Consider the following 23154-nt stretch of genomic DNA (forward strand, 5'->3'; position numbering starts at 1 on the left):
TTGTTTTTGCCTCATTGAACCAAATTGTGAAAGCTTTTGACTTTCTTTTTTTCATTTCTTTATTTATAAATTAATACATTTGAAAAAAAGACAAGATGTGTCCTTTGTCCCTTGCTATTTAACTCCCATCTATTGCTATTACACTAATATTCGCTGATTTATTTTTGTTCTTTTTTACAGACACCAGTGTACTGTATGCCAATCTGAATGCACACACCTTTGATGTTAATGTTGGGATATCGCTGGTGTTGCCCTTCTGAGTTTGGCCTAGGCCACAATTAGCTACAAACCTAATTAACTCAGCAAGAGGAAACCCTAGCAACGTAATACCACAGTAATCCCAAGGCCACTAATCACCTGCCCCATAAAGAAAGTAGATCTCTTTCTAGCGGTCTAGCGGGTTATAAAAAAACACCTAAGAGTGTCAGACGTCCATTTTAAGTCTGTCCAACTCGTCGTGGAAGCTGTACAGAAAGGTTTCAGGACTATGGACTGAATTACATGACAGACATGGGACAGACGCAGCAAACAGAGAGCGCTGAGCAGATAGACATTAAAATCATTCAGGATATGTACAAAAAGTTTGTTTTGGAATGCCCGAGTGGATTACTTTTTCTGCATGAGTTTAAGCGTTTCTTTGGTGTGGAAGCTACAGGAGAAGCTTCTGATTATGCAGAGAACATGTTTCGAGCGTTTGATAAAAATGGGGTGAGAGAATGAAACCTGCTACAGCCTGGCTTACAGTCATATCATGAAATGTGATACAGTAACCAAAATGTTCTCATCTAACCTCTCTTTTAGGACAATACAATTGATTTCCTTGAGTTTGTGGCGGCACTAAATCTTGTTTTCCGGGGAGACCTGGAGCGTAAACTGCGCTGGTCATTCAAGGTGTACGACAAAGATGGAAATGGATGCGTGGACAGAAATGAACTACGGTCAATAATTGATGTAAGTCCTAAATGTGAATCAAAGGAAAAATATTTTCTTTTTATAAAATAGAAATTTTATGTTCAGAATGATGCATCTCAATGTATTTATTTTTTCTATGATAGCGTTTACATATACTTAACAAGCTGTGGTCTTTGATATGTACTTCCCTAGCAAAGTTCCTAATATTAGCTTTTACTGTCAATTGCTTTAGAGAGTATGCGAATGCTTTAAAAGCACTGTATCCTTGGGATTTCACTGTATTTCCTAACAGAGTAAGTGCTGAGAATATAAGTACAAAAAAAGACAACAAACCTTTTTTTTAACCAATCGTGACTCTACCAAATATACATTTCAAATTACTTATGGTAGTCTGTAACTCTAAATGCGTGATAATTAAACTGTGTTATATGCTTAGCCTGATAAGTCTCATATACTGTATTTTTGTATTTCAGAAGTTAAGGACAATGGAAAGAGAGAAAAAGAAAATTTTTAAGATTTTTTTTTAAGAATGAATTTTAACTATTGGACATTTCTATTTCTGATGAAGAATGTAATGCCCATAATATTTCCAGTTAATAAATGAATTTCTTTGTCTCTTATTCTGCTCATTTCCAAATCTTCAGTTCAATATCGTATTGATTTCTGCTATTATTATTATTGCCTTAATTATTGTTTTATTTACATAACGATGTGTACTAAAATTCCTAAGACATAACGTTATATATTTTCTTATTTTATAAAAATCATTGTTTTTATCCAGAGCATCTATCGGGTTAAAAAAATCTCCAAGGACAACACAAATGATTCCTATCTTACTGTCGATGAGGTTGTTGATCGAATATTAGCAGCTGTTGATACTGATGGGGATGGTGAGCATTTTTTTTAATTTTAATTTTTAATGATAATTAATTTGCAGTGAATGCAAATGTAGATAGGACAAGAGTGGAAATGGTGAAAAGGTGAGAAAATGAGTCGGGTTTTGCTGTTTCTTGTGTTTTACAGGTACTGTGAGCATAGAAGAATTCCTTAGAGGTGCACAGCAGGACCCCTGGCTGCTTAATATTTTAAAGCTGGACATGAACCCTGCCAGATGGGTGATGGACCAAAGGAGAAAGAGTGCACATTTCTGAACTGTCCAAGCAGCTTTTCCCAGAGAGAACAATCTTGACTATTATCAAGGGTCCTTGTTTATGAAATGGAATTAGATTCACTTTTGGTCTTACTGTAAGGTAGAAAATATATTTTCTCTAAGCAATCTCTATACTTGACATATAAGAGCTCTCCCGGATGGTTATGGGATTGCAGAATTGGATCTAGAGTCATAGTTCTGTATTTCTGCCCCACCTACTTTAATGCAGAGGTAACAAACCTCAAAGCCGCATGTTTAGCTCTGTTTGTCCACCTTTTTTCTATACCATGTTGCCTAACTTTAACTCCCTCAGCCATCATCTTCCCTCAACTTCATTTGTGCTGTCATTATAATATGCTCTTTTCTTTCTTCATAAACTGTGTACATTATTTGAAATGATTTGAAACAGCTTTAATAACTCATACACACACATACACACACACACATATATAAAGAGAGATAGAGAGCGAGAGAGACAAGTACAGCCTTCTTTTTATAAAGTTTATGCTGTAAATAATGATGTAATTAAATCATTTGAAAAAAAAAAATTATTTTTGATAACTACATGATTATTGTGCATATCAATGAAAGTGCAGTACAGAAATATTTTATTTTCTTTAAGAAAAACAAAAACATAAGATAAATAAGTCATGCTGCCATGCTGTATATATCCAACATGTATAAGCCTGTTCTGTGTGCAGAGATCCACTAGTTTTTGTTGTGAAGATCAATGGTGCCATCTAAAGGTGAACTGCAGTCCTCCTACCAAGTCTCACTATAAGTCGGAATTTAAAGTGGATAAAAAAATAAAAGAGAGAGAGAGAGAGAGAGTAAAAAATAAAAAATACAACCTGTGATTTGTGGGATTTTTTTTAATCAAGTGTTGTCTTTGTTTGCCACTCTTTATTGAGACAGAACAAATGAACAAATTGCAAAGTGGTTGTCATGAACTGGTCAAAATGAGAGCATTGGACCCAAAAGCAGACTCAATGCACTAGAAGAACTATTTACAGGTTTTATGAACAAAACGGAAATTCAAGACTTAGAACATGACCCAACCTATAACATTCACAAACGGCCGAGAAACGAGGAAGGTAACAAGGCCAAAGAATGCTACACGAGAGGAACACAGTCTGTTGAATCATGGTCGCGGTGTACGTGAGAGTATCCTGGGGAATGAACCGGGAGAGGGAGAGTTGTCCAGTTCCAAGAGAGTCACAATGGGCAGAAGGGCAGATGGGAGAATGAGATGAGTATGGAATCCTTGGTGGAGGTCTTAGTGTGTTAGCAGAGGCATTATGACTAGCGCCATTGAGTAACGCAACAGGAGGTGGATCTGCTTGTGGCTTTTTTGGGCTGTTGTCACAAAACATTCTGTTTTAAATTTTACACATGATAATGGAAAAACTAATTTAGTATGGGTGGGTGGGAACACTTCCCACCTCTGTACAGAACCTAATTTAACCCTTTAAAGCTGGTCGGAGCGGGCATGCTCCATTGTGCATAACTATTTTTAAATCCCGGTAGAACTGGAACCACGTAAGCTAGCGCAATAATTTTTTTTTGCACATGAAACCTGAGGAGTTGTACTTACATCTTATGCCATCAGCTTGTCCTAGGTCACGGTTTCCTTCCACATATAGCTTTGCAAAAATTGCATAAAAAGCGCTTGCAGCAACAAAAACATAATATTCCAGAAACAGACTTTGCCGATCCGATCAGCTGTTCGTAACACTTCCTACATTGGAATAGACGTCAGCGCGAACTATCGCATGTCCGCCATTACCTGCCTGAAACCGGAAGTGACGTCATTTTCACTGAAATGTAGGGGGTTTTTTTTTCAACTTCAGGGCCTCATAAGCCTATACTGGTGTTTTTAAAAGTTATCTTTGACTTTATGACTTTCTGTATCATTTCTGGGATGCTTAGAACTTAAATTACACTGCTGGAAATAGTTTATTTTGATCCATATGCTGTTTTGTTGCAAATTTGCATTACAATATTTATTTTCGTTTTTCCTGCAGTATATAAAAATTGGTGTATTTCAAAAATAAAACTATGAAGACACTCAAAATAAAGATCCTGTGGTGGGAAACTATTTTGTATACTTTTTTGTATTTACAGTTTTGAGGGATAAGCCTCTTAAATTTCTCTAACTAGAAATATATGTTAAAAAAACAAAAACAATTTTCAAATTTTTTGTAGTTTATTGCACTTTTTTGCAATTTATGTAGTTACTATGCACTTAATGCATACATATTATTAAAATTTGGGTTATAATGGTTGTATTGATGTATAGCAACTTGAAATGCTCCCAAAAATGACACTACAACATGTAAAAATATAATATAAGGTCTGGCGGACTTGGTTCTATGGTAGGTCTTAAAGGGTTAATCAACTCAGCTAAGGTGATTGCATACTATTATCAGTTAACTTCCCTTTTTCTGCTGTGTGAGATATAGGCCTGTATAATGAGCAATAAGCCCTCTCTGTTTAGCAGCCTTCCTAAAACCCTCATATGACCTTAAAACAAACAATGTTTCAATGTGTTCTGTATTCAAAAGCTACCTCCTTTACACACTATGAGCTCTGTTACTAACTACTAACTAGTTAAGTGCAACAGACCTGTAACTTGTCACAGATACTGTCAGCTGAAACAAAAATCCTGTTTAAAAATATGTATATGATGCCACTGGTTAGTGTTGTACATATAGGAAAGAAACTTATCTCAAATGTGTTATAAATGCATAAGGTATGATCCACAAGCATAATTGCACACGCACTGCACAGTGTGGGGTGGTTGGTGGTTCGATTCCTGGCTCTCCCAATCTGCATGCCAAATATCCTTGGGCAAGATACTTCCATCGGAGAGCAAGAGGGAGTTAGTATGTTGAATGCGTATGTTAGGGTAGAAAACATAGGGTGCTAGTGTGAAAGGGTGTGCATGGGTGAATGTGGTGTGTTGTATAGAGCGCTTTGAGTACTCTAGGAGAGTAGAAAACGCTATACAAGAAAGAATCAGTCCATTTACAGTAAGGACTTGTAAGTGAGTGAGAGGGATATTAATCATCAGTGACCTGTTTGCCTCAGAATCAGGAAGTGTGCTGAACCGTCAGAGCTGTTCACTTCCTGATATAAACGCTCAAGAAGTAAACCGTCCTTCAATTGCATGAGAAGAATTCCACAGTCAAATGGCTGGTAGGTAAATTGAATTCTACTTCTAGTGCTAATATTGTTTAGGTCTGTGACAGTTGTTAAATGAGACATTTTTCAAGGTGTTGTCCCATAATGTATTCTAGAGAAAGCTGAGATTGTGTGGCTGTGAAAACAGATGTGAAGACAATTTTAAGGGAACTTCCCTAGCATCAGAGAATTTTCATGTTCCAAAAACATGTTTACTGTTGTCATTGTGTTAGAAAGAAAAAAAGAAGCTGTCTTGTCAAAATACATGTAGGGTAGTGCTATACGATACTTTACAATACCCTATAAAGGCAGCTTATGGAGAGAACAGTGTGTCATGATTTATGAGATGAAACATCATTAATCTGCAAATTCTGCAAAAACTTGTATGACCACTAAATCACAATAATTAGTTAATACAATACAAACTCAGCTTTCATATTTTAATGTATGATGAATATTTGGAACAATCAGCCTACCTCTAGTGCAGTGGTTCCCAAAGTTTTTTTTGCTAGGCCCCCCTTTGTTTTACAAGAAAAATTTTGCCCCCCCACCCCCCCACGGGCACGCGTTCACACGCACGCACACATCCTCCAACCACACACACCCATATTTTGCTCCATTGCGGTTTATTTCACACCTCAAACATCTAGTAAACAATTAAGCAAATGCAAGTAATCTGCAATAAATTACAGGTAGTAATAAAATAAACTACTAACTCTTTTATGCTACATCCGCACCTACACGGGTATTTTTGAAAACGCAGCTGTTTCGTCCACACGTAAACGGCGATTTTTTAAAAGTCCTTTTTTGCATTTACGTGTGGACGAAGAATATAGAGTTCGTCACGCAACGTCAAAGGTATGTGCCTTTTTTTACGTCATGCTGTGCACCACGTTATTGTTTAATGAGATGAATTGCATAGTAGCAGATAGAGACAAAATACAGTTAATCTGACTATCGTCAGGTTTTACAGCTTACATATACACACACAGTTACTGTCCCTCTATTTAGAAAGGCAGAGGCGTCACGATGTGATTATTTTACGTGTAGTTGTTTTTTTCCTGTGTAATAATATTCAACATTGCTATCAATACATTTTTCAAAAAATGTCTCTCTGTGCAAAATGGGTTTAAAAACATAAACAGCTATGGGATACTGTTTGTCTGTGATTTGAACCGGGGGAACAAATCGCGGCAGGATCAGCCTGATGTTATTTGTATCCCGCTGTAACTTTACTGTATAAAGAGCTAACATCTCCAAAATGTCAGGAGTAGTTAGTTATTACAACAAGTGTTTGTGAACTAAAAATCAAGAATGTGGGATACTGTTTGTCCGTCATTTGGAGAGCCCAGCGCGTGCTCCCGACAAAGGGAAAACCAATTCTGCAGGGGAGACCTACCTCGGCAGTTGTGGAGGTGAAACCAAAGGAAAAACCACCATATTTCACCATATTCACCATATTTTCTAGTCTTTGGCTTAAAATGAAGTTGGTTTGGAAACATATTCAGCGATGCTTCATCTCCTGCTTTGCGTCTCTGTAGGCGCCCCGTGCTAGCAGTGTCGAAGCGTTTGTTTTCTCTCCCCCCTTTTCACCCCGTGCCCCCGCTGCAATGGCTCCCCACTTGTATTTGGTGTCTGCATTTTCCTTTGCTTCTTGTCGTGATCTCCATCATGCCCCACTCTGTGTTCGGTCCGTCAACCTGCCTAGTTAATTTGTATCTTCAGTTTATTTCGTTTTTTCCTTGTTCAGCAACAAAGCTGGTTTTGGAGTTTACATTTCATTTCCTGGAGTCTGCATTTTGGGTCCTTTTCCTGTCTGCCTGCCCACAGCCACAACACCATATATGAGATGGAGGAAATGGCTGCAAAGCTTTTAGGTAGATCCAGCCTCTAGTCTCTGGTTTGTAGGGTTGTACCACACAAGTCAGTAAAATTGCTTTATGAAACGGTGCCTAGTTGTTAACCTACTTTTGTAACACAGCAACCAGTTGGGAGGTATGGGATCTATCAGGACAAAAACTGAAGTACCTTCCTCAGGACCTTCTGGCACCAGTTACTTTGTATACAAGTGTGGACTTGCAGAGGAACAAACTAAAACGTGTCACCGGCATCTCCAAAAACACCAACATCACAGAGCTTAATCTGTCCAGGAACAAGATAATCGAGTTTTCTCAAGAAATCTGCAACTTGGAAAATTTACAGACACTCTATATGAATCATAACAATGTCAGATCAATTCCAGAAGGAATCTTCCCACATCTTAGAAATTTAAAGTTCCTAAAACTCAGCACCAATCGCCTGGCAAGGCTTCCTTCAGATATAAACCAGTGTCCCAGTCTTACTTACCTGGACCTTTCCAAAAACTGCCTGCAAAACATCGAACCACTAGTTGGGCTACCAAAACTGAGGGAGCTATTGGTTGAGAAGAATCAGCTTACAGAGCTACCATCCCAGCTTTTCCAGAAAGGTAGCTGTGAGCTGACCAAGTTCAAGGCCATGGGTAATCCACTGAGGTGTCCACCAGAGGAAGTCTGTGCTGGAGGGGTCATGGACATTCAGAGCTACTTCCTTCAAATGGAGGAGAACCCCAATGCTCAAACTACCTGGACAGTTAAAGCAATGTTTCTGGGCTCTTCCATGGCCGGGAAGTCCACACTCTGCCACAGCCTCAGGGAAGGGAAGCCTGTGGCAGTTGCAATGAAGGATCGGACGGAAGGAATAGATATCACTTGGCTGTACACCCATGAAGTCCGCTTCCTTCTCTGGGACTTTGCAGGGCAGGAGGAGTACTATCTGACACATCATATCTTTATCACACCAAGAGCACTTGTTATCCTTACTGTCAATTTGGCCAGGTGAGACAATTATTGTTTCTTTTTTGATGGTTATTTTGTCAAATTATATGACTAATACGACTATAGTTCTTTTGTTGCCCTTCCAGCTATCTAAAAGTTATCTTTCTAAAAGAAACTCTTTCACTAGAAAGTCTTTTTAATGCTTTGCAATTGTATATTCAGCCTTTCTTTTAGAAAGCAAGGGAAGTCTGTGGAAGTTGACATATATATATATATGTATATATATATATATATATATATATATATATATATATATATATATATATATATATATATACTTATATATACATATATATATACTTATATATACATATATATATATATATAAATTCCCCACTCGCCCCTGTGGGCGGTCAATTCTTCAAGCTCGGGTCCTCTACCAGAGGCCTGGGAGCTTGAGGGTCCTGCGCAGTATCTTAGCTGTTCCTAGGACTGCGCTCTTCTGGACAGAGATCTCCGCTGTTGCTCCCGGGATTTGCTGGAGCCACTCGCCTAGCTTGGGAGTCACTGCACCTAGTGCTCCGATTACCACTGGGACCACCTTCACCCTCCACATCTTCTCAAGCTCTTCTCTAAGCCCTTGGTATTTCTCGAGCTTGTCGTGTTCCTTCTTCCTGATGTTGCTGTCATTCAGAACCGCTACATCGATCACTACGTCTTCTCATGTTTGTCTACCACCATTTGTCCGTCTGTGTCTGGAAGTCCCACAGGATCTTAGCTCGGTCATTCTCCATCACCCTTGGGGGCATCTCCCATTTTGACCCTGCGACTTCCAGGTTATACTCGGCACCGATGTTCCTGTCCGGCCACTTGGTTATGGCGTTCCATGTATGCCTTGCCTGCTAGCATCTTACACCCTGCTGTTATGTGCTGAATTGACTCTGAAGCATCTTTACACAGCCTGCACCTGGGGTCTTGCCTGGTGTGATAGATGATGGTTCCTCGCCTTCCTCCACTTTCTTGGGTTTCTGCTGCCTGAGGCATTCACTGAGTACGCTGTCAGTTGGGGCCATCTTCGTGATGTATTCGTCCTTGTCTCATCCTGGACTGTGGTGCTGACACTCACCAGTCCCTGGACCCGTTTTCCTGTCCTCGTACAGCCTCAGGGTGCTGGACTTGGGGTGAAACCCTCCATGCAAGTAAGGAACTTTCCTGTCTTGATGTCAGTTGATGTCAGCTTTCTTGTCTTGATGTCAGTGGCTTCCATCTCCCACCCTCCTCCGTTAGGGTTTGGCCAACCATATATATATATACACCATATATATATATATATATATATATATATATATATATGTGTGTGTGTGTGTATATATATATATATGTGCATATATATATATATATATATATATATATATATATATATATATATATATATATATATTGCAAAGGTGTACTCTCAGTGGCAAGGGAACAATAATAAGAGAACAGCACCACCAAGGCTGGAGACGGAGCAATACTGGAAGAGCATATGGGAGAAGGACGCAACCCATAACGGCAATGCTCAGTGGCTAGTGGATCTGAGGGCAGACCATAGCGACCTCCCTGAACAGGGTCCAGTAACCATCACAGTGGCAGATATCCAAGAAAGGGTCTCCAGTATGAAGAGTTGGACAGCACCAGGGCCGACATGGTTCACGCCTACTGGCTAAAGAAGCTGACTGCACTCCACGAGCGTCTGGCAGCACAAATGAACCAGCTGCTAATTAACGAGGGACACCCGGAATGGCTAACCGAAGGTCGGACGGTCCTGATCCCCAAGGACCCCAAGAAGGGACCAGTCCCCTCGAACTACCGACCAATAACCTGCCTCAGTACTACATGGAAGCTCCTGTCAGGCATCATATCGGCTAAGATGAACAGGCACATGGGTCAATACATGAGCGGGACACAGAAAGGAATTGGCAAGAATACCAGAGGCGCAAAACACCAGCTACTGGTAGACAGAACAGTCATCCGAGACTGCAAGACCAGACTAACCAACCTGTGCACTGCCTGAATTGATTACAAGAAGGCCTATGACTCAATGCCCCACAGCTGGATACTGGAATGCCTAGAATTGTACAAGATCAATGGGACCCTAAGAGCCTTCATCAGGAACTCAATGGGGATGTGGCGTACAACACTAGAGGCCAACTCCAAGCCCATAGCACAAGTCACCATCAAGTACGGGATCTACCAAGGAGATGCTCTGTCCCCACTGCTGTTCTGCATAGGCCTGAACCCCCTCAGTGAGATCATTAACAAGACTGGCTATGGATACCGACTACGGAATGGAGCAGTTGTCAGCCACCTCCTGTACATGGATGACATCAAGCTGTATGCCAAGAGTGAACGAGACATCGATTCACTGATCCACACCACCAGGATATACAGCAATGACATTGGAATGTCGTTGGGGCTGGAGAAGTGTAGTCGGATGGTAACAAAGAGAGGGAAGGTAGTCAGAACTGAGGGGATTGAACTACCAGAAGGCAACATTGCAGACATAGAGGACAGTTACAAGTACCTGGGGATCCCGCAGGCGAATGGGAACCATGAAGAGGCCGCTAGGAAAGCTGCAACCACCAAGTACCTGCAGAGGGTAAGGCAAGTCCTGAGGAGTCAGTTGAACACAGCACCCTGAGGCTGTACGCTAAGCGGAAGGAAGGGGGTCGGGGACTGGTGAGTGTCAGCACCACAGTCCAGGATGAGACAACGAACATCCAAGAATACATCACGAAGATGGCCCCAACTGACAGCGTGCTCAGTGAATACCTCAGGCAGCAGAAACCCAAGAAAGAGGAGGGAGACGAGGAACCATCATGGAAGGACAGGCCCCTGCACGGTATGTACCACCGGCAGATAGAGGAGGTGGCTGATATCCAGAAATCCTACCAGTGGCTGGACAAAGCTGGACTGAAAGATAGCACAGAGGCACTAATCATGGCAGCACAAGAACAAGCTCTGAGTACAAGATCCATAGAGGCTGGGGTCTATCACACCAGGCAAGAGCCCAGGTGCAAGCTGTGTAAAGATGCCCCAGAGACAATCCAGCACATAACAGCAGGGTGCAAGATGCTAGCAGGCAAGGCATACATGGAACGCCATAACCAAGTGGCCGGCATAGTGTACAGGAACATCTGTGCCGAGTATAACCTGGAAGTCCCGAGGTCAAAATGGGAAATGCCCCCAATGGTGGTGAAGAATGACCAAGCTAAGATCCTGTGGGACTTCCAGATACAGACAGACAAAATGGTGGTGGCTAACCAACCGGACATAGTGGTAGTAGACAAACAGAAGAAGATGGCCGTAGTGATCGATGTAGCGGTTCCGAATGACAGCAATATCAGGAAGAAGGAACACGAGAAGCTGGAGAAATACCAAGGGCTCAGAGAAGAGCTCAAGAGGATGTGGAGGGTGAAGGTATCGGTGGTCCCCGTGGTAATCGGAGCACTAGGTGCGGTGACTCCCAAGCTAGGCGAGTGGCTCCAGCAGATTCCGGGAATAACATCGGAGATCTCTGTCCAGAAGAGCGCAGTCCTGGGAACAGCTAAGATACTGCGCAGGACCCTCAAGCTCCCAGGCCTCTGGTAGAGGACCCGAGCTTAAAGGATAAACCGCCCGCAGGGGCGTGCTGGGTGTTTTAAATATGTTATCTAGGTGACAGCAGCAGTGGATATTTTCAATATTCAATATTCACATGGCTGCCAGATGTTGCTTAGTTTATAAATGTTGTACTTACAGCTTAAAAAAAACCCCTACTCTTTCAGTCAAGAAACAGGTTGTTTTTTTTTATGTGCTTTATGACCAAACACCTTCCGCCCTACTGATACTTACTTGAACAAAAACTATACATTGAGTTTAGTGCTAGTTAGTTAAGATACATAGTTAGTTAGTCTTAGTTAGTTAAGATATGACAAAATTGAAATTAATATTTGTGTATGCCAGTTATTGAGCAGCAGCATTCTGATATTATGTGTAAGTACCAATGACACCCATCATCTTAGAGACCAATAGCAAAAAAAAAAAAAAGACAATAATGATTCTGATTTTCTATCAGCTATAGCACTGTAGACCCAGAGTCTTTCAAAGACCAGATTTGGTTCTGGTTAAACAACATACAGTTACGTGTGCCAAATGCAGTGGTCATGCTTGTGGGAACACACTGTGATCAGTGCAGAGACCTGGAAGAGGTAATGGAGAAGAAGAAAGACATTGATGAGAAGGTTAACATAATGCTGGTAAACAGAAAGATGGTTTTAAAGTACCAGAAGAAAAATCTGGAAGAAAATACAGACCTATTTCTCTACATGGATCAAGTGGATGAGATTGATTCCCTTTTAGACTACAATTTGAAGGTAATGATTGGTACGATTAAAATATACCATTTTAAATGCCACACAGGCCCAGTGGGGTGTTACTGTGGATGCAGAACCTTTTACAGTTTTCCTTTACCTTCCCTTCAGGTGTTGGATCTTCTAACTCTTGACTGCACAAAGACTGAGGATATTGTAAGATTCAGAAGTCATATTTTGAATTGCATTCAATCAGAAAGCGCTTTCCTTTGTTCTGAGACCATCTTACCACAAAGTTATGAAGAAGTGGAACAAGCCATCCAAAACCTTGTTACACTAGAACAGATTCCTCAACATGGTAAGTCCAGTTAATGACTGTGCACTTTATTTAAGTAACACAGAGAAGTTGTTTTTGCTTTGTAATAAAAAGTATCAATTTTCTATGTCAGGTATTATTCTACTTGAAGAACTCTGTGATTTAATAATGAACCATGTAACACAGAGCAGAGAGCACCTCCACTCCATATTGCAATTCCTCTTGCGATATCTGCACAGAATTGGGGTTATTATTTGGTATGAAGATATTGATGTACTAAGTGACCATGTGTTTATCCAGCCTTCATTCCTCATTTCAATGTTCAAGGTCAGTGGCTGTTTTTCTTTTTTCAGACCTATGTATACACACTACTTGAACCCTTTCGAAATACAATGGTTTCCTTTACAAGCATTAATGTGAAGATTCCTGGTAGTGTCGCTTCCACTTTAATTTTAATTCCAAACAAATTACCAATAAATATAATGTATACATGGATCAGAATGCAGTTAGGTTAAGACCAAAAGATAGCACTGGCCATGGTCAAACAAGCAGCTACACTCTTTTGATCCCTTTGCCTGAAGATTTCCACAGAATTTACAAACTACACTAAACTACTGTTACCACAGTTTTAGTCTCCTAACTTACTCTCCTAACTGCTTTCTGTGACTGCAGACCATTGTGAGACATGACCTGGTGCAGCAGCTTGAGAGAATCTCAAGAGACCTACTCATGCAAGAAGGAGCTCTGGTGAAACAAAGGTTCATCTGGGTGGAGGACTTGCGGTGCAGAGGCACCCTGCACAATGCAGCCCTGCGCATCTTAGTCCGGAGGGAGTTAGAGAAACTGGTCATAAATGATGATGATGATTTGGTCAGAGAGGTAGTAGGTAACAAAAGGGAGGAAGGCATAATTCTCACCCTGTTGCAGCACTTTGAGGTTTGCCTCCCAACTCTTGTCAGAAGCCCCATGAACCCCCAAGCACCAGACTTCATCCCAGGAGGAAATCACTGGGAGTCAGTCAGGGAGTCGAAGAGAGACCCTGATGGAGCTTGCCTCTTCCCCATCTATCTGAAGGATGACCTCATAGTATGTCAGAAATGGGGTGAGAACAAGCAGGATGATCTCAGAGTGCATGTGTACGTCCTTCCTGAGGTTCCACATGGCTTCTTTCACAGGTAGCTTGGAAAACATTTAATTGTTTGTCACCTTTTATAACAGGGGTAAGCAACTCCAGGCCTCAAGTGACAGTGTCCTACAGGTTTTAGATGTGTCCTTGATCCCACACAGCTGCTAAATGACCTCCTCAACATGTCTTGAAGTTCTCCAGAGGCCTGGTAATGAACTTATCATTTGATTCAGGTGTTTTGACCCCGCCTACACCCTTTACAATCACAGGTCAAGGATGACCCTTGGTTTGACCACTCGTCCTGATCTGGTGGTCAGGGCAGGGCTAGTGTCCATGGTTGGTGTTGCAATGTCTCTAGATGGCGACAAGGGCTCTGCTTGTTGTTGAGCTGCACTATCAGGCTGGCTTACCAGATTGGGTGCTGGTGCTGCAGGTGCTGGTGATGCCTTAGCGCCTCTCAGGTGCCGTCAGTTACGCCGACGTCTGCCCCTCGCCAGTGCGGATCACAAAAAGCGGGCAGTCTCTGCAGGTCGGATAATGACAGCCGGTTTCCAACTTCCGGACTCATCCTGAAAGCGGTTGTGCTCCCTCTGCGCTGTGATTGTAGTATCGCCTCTAGTGCTCTTCTCTTTCCATCCGTGTTTTTTGCACCACCGTCTGGCTTACAACGCGGGGTACCAACTGGTATACGGTGATGGGAAGCACTAAGCGCAGACGTCGACTTATGAGGACAGCCTGCCATGGTCTCTCAGGAATCTGTTGTGCAATGAGAGGTTCTTTAGGGTTCGCTGCACGCCTCTCCTAAAATATGGAACAGTTTTCCACCGTGGCAGCAATGTCCTTGCTCATGCCTCGCCAGAAGAGGGTGTCCCTCGCTCTCTGCTTAAATGGTAAATGGCCTGCATTTGTATAGCGCTTACTCCTCTCAATCCCCATGTGCCCAGTGTGGATTCTCTCCGGCATATTGCTTCTTAGGGCTGTTGGCACTGTGATTTTGTCACCTTTGAAGATGATGACATAGAAGTGTGAAATTTCATCTCTGAAATTCCAGAAGTCCAAAAGGGTTTGGGGGCATTTTTTCCTGTCCTCAGGCCAGCCATCATGCACGGTTTGCTTCAGAAGGGTGAGCTGCGGGTTGCATGCTGTCGCAGCCTGTATCTCTGAGAGCTTTTGGTCACTTACTGGGAGGCTGTTTATCACTGAGTGGACCTGATCCTCCATGCCTTCGCTCAGCGTGCTGTCTTGGTCGAGCAATGGTTTTCTGGACAGTGTGTCGGCTACAGGTATGTCTTTTCCAGGCCGGTGCACAATCTCTATGTCGTATCTCTGCAGCTGTAACAGCATGTGCTGCAGACGAGCAGGGGCTACGGAGATTGGCTTCTTCAATATGTGCTCCAACAGCTTGTGGTCTGACTCGACAATAACTCTTCTGCCGTACATGTAGGTGTGGAAGCGCTTGCATCCAAACAACACTGCAAAGAGTTATTTTTCAATCTGTGCATAGTTAACCTCTGTCGGGGTCAGTGTCTTTGAAGCATATGCTATTGGATGTCTGTACTGCATCAACACAGCTCCCAAGCCATACTTTGATGCATCTACCTGTAGGCATAGCTTCTTGGTCGTGTCGTAGTATGCCAGTATGGGGCCTGGTTCCCTGGTTATGAGATCCTTTATTTGCTGGAAGACTCTGTCATGATTCTGATCCCAGCTGACGCAGCGGTGCGTTCATTTCTGATAGTCGTGGTGCGAATCTGGACAGGTAGTTCGGCATTCCAAGAATTGTCTCAAGCTCATTCTTATAGAGATTGACAGACCACGTGACTTTCGCGCATTGCATGCCGGTAACTCGTGGCAAAAAATCCAAGTACCGCATCAAATGCAAGCATTTGCAGCACCGCAAAACGTCCATTCTCCGGTTCCAATACCTTCTTGCTTTTTCTTTGCCCCCCAAAAAAGTTATGTACAAAACGAAGGATAACAATGCCGGTCCGTACAAAGACAGACTTGATGAAAAGTCAAAGAAAAGATACGAGGAAAAAAATCAAAGGAGTGAAAGGTTTATACCCTTACGAGCACACAGAGTGGACAAAATACGTTAGCGTGCTGCCCAACTTTCACCACGCTCATATTTATAATCATACGGTTCTTGGAGTGAGTGCATACACTCATGAAGTTTAGTAACTTCAGGTCACTGCAACAAGCCCAGGTACAGTTTACCGACGGATGGGTACAGGACCTTGAAATGCACCGTGTAGAATGAAAGACCATCGTACGTATCATAAGTTTACCAGTCTCACAAATCATCTTCATAAATACACATTTGTTAACCGTTTATTAATAGGACCTTTAAGCTAAACGGTAATTAATTAGTAGTGGAAATAATTTCTGGTTCGCATTACAGAAATGTAGCAGTGACAATAATACTGTATGCTGTAATCGTACTGGGCAATTAGTGATACAAAAAAACCTGTTTTATCCTGTGAATAAAAGTATATGTTTTTGTCAATGTACCATGGTAATAACAGAAGCAAAACGCAATATTGTGTCAGGACAATTCACTATTTATGCACAATAAACAAAGGAGCATAGCGCTACAATTTCTGTTCAGCGCCAGACTTGCTTGTAACCTATATCACCAATTATGTTATAAAAAATGACGTATTAACTACAACAGAAGACTGACCTTTGTGGAAATGTTTGGAGCAGACTAACTTGTGAGCTGGAGTGTTCTGGGACGTTATATTTGGTCTTTGAATGGCTGTAATCCAGGCCATCCGTCGCCTCTTTTTACTTCGGAAACATGGCTCGAACAATTTCTCTTCAACGACGTAATCTGATAAAAAAACGATCTCTTTACCCGTCGGCTTCCCGTGGCTGTCATGAGACCGGCTATTGCAGTTAATAATACAACAGCTTCTTGACAGTTTTTTGTGTTTCTTTTTATCGCTGTGTAACTGATTTCAATTGAAAGCCTGCGTGCGCTAGTACCTCTTGCCACGAGTTCCCAGAATTCTTTGCGGTTTTACCCTTGAATGACGTCACATTTTCAATCTCTATTCTCAGGAGGTGGCATGTCCTTGAATTCCTGTAGTTTCTTTGGGTCTGGCTGGATGCCCTCCCGGGTGAGTTTGTGTCCAAAGTAACTAACTTCTGTGGCGCCTATGACACATTTCTCTGGATTGAGACGCACTCCTCACTCCCTTGTGCACTCAAGCATGGCACGGAGGTTCTCGTCGTGTTCCTCCTTTGTCTTGCCAAACACGAGGATGTCATCCACGATGGCTGCCATCCCATTGAGCCCTTCATATGTCTCATTGATTTTCCTTTGGAAAATATCCTGTGCTGATACTATCCCAAAGGGAAGGCACAGAAAGCGGTACCTGTTTTGTGCGATTTCATAGGAACGTGCAATGTCTATGGCTTTTTCTAGAGTCAAATCTGACCCTTGGCTCAGCAGCTTTTCTCTGACTTGTGGGAAACTGGTTGCAAAGACAATCCTGTCTTGGACCATTTCATTACAGTTAACATAGCCACACTGCTTGACGAGTAGCTTTAACTCTGTCACAAAGTGTTCGAATGACTCTCCTTCGCCTTGGAGTCTTTCATTAAATTTGTATCTGGCAATGGTGTTTGTTTTCGGCATGAGGTACTGTTCAAACCTGTCAAGATAGGTGGTCAGCCTTTTAGCTTCTTCATCAGACAGCTGCCATGTGTTATAAATGTCTCTGCCTCTTTCTCCTACCCACAGAAGAAGATAGCTGCACTGGGTCTCCTCGCTTAGCGGGCCGGTAAATATTAGCTTCACATGTTGCACAAACCTTTGCCAGGCGTCGGGAAGAGTAGCTGAATCCCAGTCCATTCGTGATGCAGGAACTCCCGACGAATCCATTTCGCGCTGTCAAAGGGCGTTTGGCTAGCACAAATTATTAAGTTCAAATTACTCTGACACTATGTAATATTCTGTTCTTTGACTTATGAATAATATATTCTTAAACTGGTTCGTGAGTCTCCATCTTCTTTATTTACCACTCGCTCGGTACAACATAACACACCTCCACTTCCGTAACCCACCCCACTGCCACTACGGAAAACCCCAAGGGACAATAAGCACGAAGTGCAAACATTATAAACAATACAACAGTGTTATCTAAAATCTGCAGGACACTAGCACTTAAGGCCTGGAGTTGCCTACCCCAATCTGTAAGATAAGTATATTTTCAATTGTATGTTGGTTTTCACAATTTTCAAGGCAGAGTCTATATAAAAGACTCAAATATGTACAATGAAATTCACACACACCACTAGCACCACAAAAAGCTCATTCAATAAGCTAGAGAGAAGATGTATTGTGTCTTTTTTATATATATAATGGCACACTTTTACATTTACACTTTCTTTGTAAATTTCTTCAGTTTCCAATGTTTTCATTGATTTATAATTCTAAATTATTATTATTTTTCTTATTCTTACTCCACTCAAAAACCTCATGAACCATAAATCTTCTGATCTCTCATGGTTGCCACATGTAACCCTTAGACTGATCATTAAGACGTGCTCTCTTTACTCGACTCACTGGGTGGGAAAGGAGCAGTGTCTCCTCTGCTGTGGAAACAGACTTGCTCTGTTTAGACAGGGGGACAACAATGGAGATTCCTTTATAGAGATACGCTGCCGAAGACCTGAGAAGGATGAAGGTAAAATAAAAATCTGTGGTGTCTTTTGTTTTAGGACCAAAAAGAGCTCGACAGCAACAGTAGAACTACATGTAGCTCATTTCTTTTCTTAGAGTTTCGGCAGATGTGGGATCTGATCTTGACAGTGATGTCCAAGCTGTTTCTGCTGTCAAGGCAGTGGCCAGGACTGACCCAGCAGGTGCACACTCCCTGTCCAGAGAGAGGCTGTCTGCATTATTTTACCTGGAGAGACTGGCAGGAACTGAACAACACCAACCTTTACAGTCTGTAAGTGTTGTATCTCTTAAGACTTCATCCCTGATGGCTTTTCAGAATCTAGACTATGGTTTAATCACATGTATTCAGAGTTGTGGGGATATTTCGGTTACTTGCGGACTAATCAAAACCAACATTTTAAATGTGTCTGAATATACTGTGCAGCTGCTCCAGTATTGATAATTGTGACAAAACCTATTTCTTGTTTATTGAAGTTTTTGTGGTTGTTGTATTTTTCTAGTTAAACTACTAACAAATTACATTTGACTAGGCTTTGCTTCCATGCCTGTAAAGCATCTGCATACATTTTTTTAACTGTACAGTACAATGGAAATGCAGCTTGTTTCTGATTTTTATGAGGCGAAAGTGTTGTGTACGTCTTCTGATGTACTAGCAATGATCAGAATTCCAATGTTCCGTGCCCTCAGACTTTTACCATTAGCACCGGTGCTAAAACAAATTACTGTTAGCTTGTAACAGATAGCACACATAACTAGAATTAACTTATTTTTCTCCTCCCCCTGTTTCATTATGTATTTTCATCTGGGTATTGTTTATATCTCTCTATTTTTTACAGTGTGAAGGAGGAAAAATTAGTTTGCCAGGGAGGCCATACACGACGAACGGAATTCATTTTTCCAAAAGGTAAATTGATGTTTTCTTTATTCTGTAAAATAAAGGGGAAAATACAACAACAACATGTGCATTGTTTATATTGTTATTAATCACCACTGTGTTTTCTCTAAAGCTGCCACTTCGCAGTGATGACTGATGAGAATGACGTCAAAGAAGACAAACACAGCATCACAACCTCTTAAGCAATATGTTTAGTGGCAAAATGTTTTTTGTGCTAGCCAATTTTATCTCCTTTTTATGTGACTGATATGAGTATTATTCGGAAAAGTGTTACCAAGTATTAAGTTCAGGGCTGAGGCTGATTTTGTAATAAATGTTTTGTAATAGATGTATTTAAAAAATATTCCAGAAGACTACTTGCATTTCTATTTTTGATATGCAGCGTTTCAGTGTTTACGTGTACAATGACAGCCTCTGCTGGCTCTTGAAGACTGTCAGCTATGTTTTTCTTTGTGAAGACAAGTTGTAGACCTGTTACATGAAAAATTACAACTGCTGCATGTAAAACATTTAAGCTAATCTTTAATAATATGATAGTCCAAATCAATCTGGTCATCTGCAAACTCCTGAAATAGGCTTGCCACCCCTGTATTTCTCTAGTTTTTCATCAGTTCCTCAAAACTCTCTTCTACGTGCTGGCTAATGCTGCCTTCAGGGTCTACTCGTAAATGTCACGAAGAAGGGTTAATTGTTAAACCCTTGTAGTAAAAAGAAATGATGTTATTAATTACATAAACTGTCGCTGTCATATAAAAAATATGTCAGATTATCATATATTTTTGTAGTCTTTTTTGTAGCCACTTGTGCCTGTATGAAAAAAAAAGTCCTCACAGCAAACTGAACTGTGTAGTCTGAGTTAAATCCAGATAGAACAGAACCCAGTGAGTTAATGTCCTATAGCTCATATAGCAGTAATTTTTCTCTTCTCTTCTGTCTAAAGACGGAAATCGACTGTCTGAAATCTATTTTTGTGTCTTCTGTTTTGGAAATAACCTGCTTAAATGTAAATCTGACACTTGTTCAAGTGAAGAATGAGGTAATCGAATTGATCAACTTCTGGACGTACACAACTCACATGTTTTTCAGAAATATTCATGCAAATGCTTAAGACCCTCCTCAAGTTCACATTTTGGGTGATGTTTTAAGGAAATTACATCTCAGCTATGTAACTCTGTCTGTTTAAAAACGGGAGGGACAGAACTATAAGACCATGGCACCTTGGTCAACATTCACTTTAACGTTGTGCTGAGCAGCTACAGAAGTCTACATAAAGTGTATATATATATATATAATTTAATGAAGGAAAACACAAATGGCTTATCAGATGTAATGGTTAGTTGGTGATTGTAGGGGGTAAATATATCGTGACTGAGTACTGGAATAATTTCTAAGAGTATATATTTAAACTAAATAAAATAAAACAACAACAAAAAAGATGATTTGACGGTGTTAAAGATCGCAATCATGATAATGAAATCAAAATAACAATAAATAATAAGCCTCCTCAAAAAGATTGTTTTTCACATTACGTAACTGGATAATTTTACAGGGCGAATAATTTCCAAATACATCAAAATCTTTGGGGGTTACCAGTTTTGATTATTCTTGCCCCACTTTAGGTAGTTACTATGTTTCCCACAGTCTTCGAAGGCAGCATCCTATCGCGGCATCGCCGGACCTCTCTCAGGTGTCTTTCCCGGGCAGCTGCACAGCGGAACGGAGAAATGAGAAAGGGGCAGCATGGCGGACAGGGAGAAGAGGAAAGCCACCCCGCCGTCTGGCCGCAACATCCAGGTGAAGTCCCCGGCCAGTTTCAGGTAGGTCCCGGCGGACACAGGGTTGGAGGGAGGGAGCGACCGAGCTGCCAGCCTGCCCACCAGGCTGGAGGCTGTGAATGAGGGATGAACCACTGCGGTTCTGCAGATCCGAAGGTGCTGATGCTGGCTGGTTGGAGCCGCTGCAGCAGCAACAGTGTCTGTCTCCGCGGAGCTTTCCAGCGTTCCGACTTGCAGTGTGTTGTGGAGTCGCATGTTTTGTGTTTGGGCGTGTCTGCTCCCGGTGGACAGACACGAGCGATGAGCTCCCTGCTGCAAACATGGTTTAAATATGCCCTACTTTCTGCTAGTCTGCTTCAAAATCCTCACAGTACAAGGATACTTGGTCGTACTGCATGTTTAATACATATTTTTTCCTTTGCTTTGGTACTCCTTTACGACGCAGTCAAAGTCTCCATCATACGTTTGCATCATTTTGAGCTTGATTTGCTGCTAAAACTCTTGATTCGACAAACCCGACACTGATTTAGTGTCATATTTTCGGATTTTAACAATACAGACAAGGAGTAAAGCATATGCCTCCAAAAGAATATTTAAGGGACTGTTTGTGTTGGTGATTTTATGGAAATGTTATCAGAGCCATACGTCATCATAAGCCTTGTGGTTTAACAGTAAGTAAACTTTGATATTTAGTGGAAACACTTTAAAACATTATTGAATCATTCTTCCTGGATTATTATTCTTATACCAGCTTAAAAATAAAACACCAAAAAGACAGAACAAAAAAAGAAAACAAGTATACTATTTGTCCCAATAACTCACTTTTACAATGCATGGGTTTGCCACACAGTCAGACTGATTTTGAATAGCCTAATGTACTCAGTAAACAAAATATTCAGTAAAATAATTACATCCTTACAATAATAATTTAGATTTTGGTTTTGCTCCTTGGGTTGATTTTCAGACTGAAAAAAGCAGTCTGGGGAATCTTTGTGCTCTACAAACTGGACATGTGGACATCAGCTGTTTAAAAACGGTAGGTCAGGTGACCAGTCAGAGGGATTCAACCTGTAGAGCTGAGCACTGCAAGAGATTAGCTCCACACTGATGTCTGCTCTCACATGCTGAGTGTCTCACACTCTCGGAGACCATTGCAGCGCTGCTTCAAGAGAAGCTGTGGCATTACTTCAGGGTGATTATTGTGAGGATGGAGGCCTGTGATCAATATTCTCTAGTGAGACAACAACAGACACACACACACACATTCCTGCAAACACCCAGCCTCGGGCCCAGTCTGTCCTTGTCTCATTAGCTGAGCTGAAAACAACCACCAAACATCTTTGTTCAGGATTTCATGATGATCTGTTATTGGGGATTGAATGCTGCTGATTGGTATTTGGGAAATGTGACTGACTACAGGAAAGAAGCCAGATAATCCAAAATCTCGGGGGCTGGCCCAGTCCCAGAGCGGCCATATGTTGTCATGTTTTTCTCTCTCACCTCCCTGCCTGTGCACGCTACAGTGAAATCCTATGTCTCAGCCCAAGCCACTGCAGTTAAGAGACCAGCTCTTTGTGTTGGAGATGTTCAGTAAGTGAGACACATAAACGCCTCACCTTTATTTCTAGTGTTTTAGTGGCGCGTTAGGATTTGTGGCATGAATCTTAGTGCAACTGAATTATGTATTAGTCATAAAGAACTGGGTTATACAGAAAGGATGCAATAAAGACACCCATTTGATTATTATACAAGTCAGATTAGTGGCCTGTATTTGTATAGCGCTTTACTTTGTCCCTATGGACCCCAAAGCCCTTTAGACTACATTCAGTCATCCACCCATTCACACACTGGTGATGGCAAGCTACATTGTAGCCACAGCTGCCCCGGGGCGGACTGACAGAGGTGAGCCTGCCAGACACTGGTGCCACTGGGCCTCTGACCACCACCAGTAGGTAAGAGGTGAAGTGTCTTGCCCAAG

The 23154-nt window shown here is 41.6% G+C and overlaps 3 protein-coding genes across 3 annotated transcripts in view; all 3 read left to right on the top strand.

Moving 5' to 3' along the window:
* Window positions 1-446: 446 nt before the first annotated feature.
* LOC102793763 (guanylyl cyclase-activating protein 2-like) lies at window positions 447-2763 on the top strand. The gene is made up of 4 exons (XM_006793774.3): window positions 447-708; window positions 802-951; window positions 1694-1802; window positions 1936-2763. Exons 1-4 carry the CDS (start codon window positions 502-504, stop codon window positions 2061-2063), a joined length of 594 nt encoding a protein of 197 aa, XP_006793837.1. The 5' UTR covers window positions 447-501; the 3' UTR covers window positions 2064-2763.
* A 9464-nt stretch (window positions 2764-12227) lies between these two features.
* On the top strand, window positions 12228-19583 carry si:ch211-210p4.6 (malignant fibrous histiocytoma-amplified sequence 1 homolog). The gene is made up of 8 exons (XM_006793951.3): window positions 12228-12437; window positions 12546-12732; window positions 12824-13017; window positions 13363-13865; window positions 18353-18510; window positions 18603-18777; window positions 19343-19410; window positions 19528-19583. The coding sequence occupies exons 1-8, from the start codon at window positions 12228-12230 to the stop codon at window positions 19581-19583; spliced, it is 1551 nt and encodes a 516-aa protein (XP_006794014.3).
* A 1474-nt stretch (window positions 19584-21057) lies between these two features.
* The window catches only part of mapk8ip1b (mitogen-activated protein kinase 8 interacting protein 1b), a 47326-nt gene continuing 45229 nt past the window's right edge, over window positions 21058-23154 (top strand). Inside the window, exon 1 of the mRNA XM_006793773.3 lies at window positions 21058-21218. Coding sequence (XP_006793836.2) covers window positions 21142-21218 — 77 coding nt within the window. The 5' untranslated portion in view covers window positions 21058-21141. The remainder of the gene's footprint in view (window positions 21219-23154) is intronic.

This window comes from Neolamprologus brichardi, chromosome 1 (genome assembly GCF_056152115.1).
Source record: "Neolamprologus brichardi isolate AB-2024 chromosome 1, ASM5615211v1, whole genome shotgun sequence".
Lineage (NCBI taxonomy): Eukaryota > Metazoa > Chordata > Actinopteri > Cichliformes > Cichlidae > Neolamprologus > Neolamprologus brichardi.

What these genes read in the sequence shown, in the direction of transcription:
- LOC102793763 (XM_006793774.3), top strand. Translation starts at nt 502, where the DNA reads ATGACAGACATGGGACAGACGCAGCAAACAGAGAGCGCTGAGCAGATA. An exon ending in AACTACGGTCAATAATTGAT is followed by an intron (nt 952 to 1,693) that starts GTAAGTCCTAAA and finishes GTTTTTATCCAG; the next exon opens with AGCATCTATCGGGTTAAAAA. An exon ending in TGTTGATACTGATGGGGATG is followed by an intron (nt 1,803 to 1,935) that starts GTGAGCATTTTT and finishes TGTGTTTTACAG; the next exon opens with GTACTGTGAGCATAGAAGAA.
- si:ch211-210p4.6 (XM_006793951.3), top strand. Translation starts at nt 12,228, where the DNA reads ATGCTTGTGGGAACACACTGTGATCAGTGCAGAGACCTGGAAGAGGTA. An exon ending in TTTTAGACTACAATTTGAAG is followed by an intron (nt 12,438 to 12,545) that starts GTAATGATTGGT and finishes CCTTCCCTTCAG; the next exon opens with GTGTTGGATCTTCTAACTCT. An exon ending in TCCTCATTTCAATGTTCAAG is followed by an intron (nt 13,018 to 13,362) that starts GTCAGTGGCTGT and finishes CTGTGACTGCAG; the next exon opens with ACCATTGTGAGACATGACCT.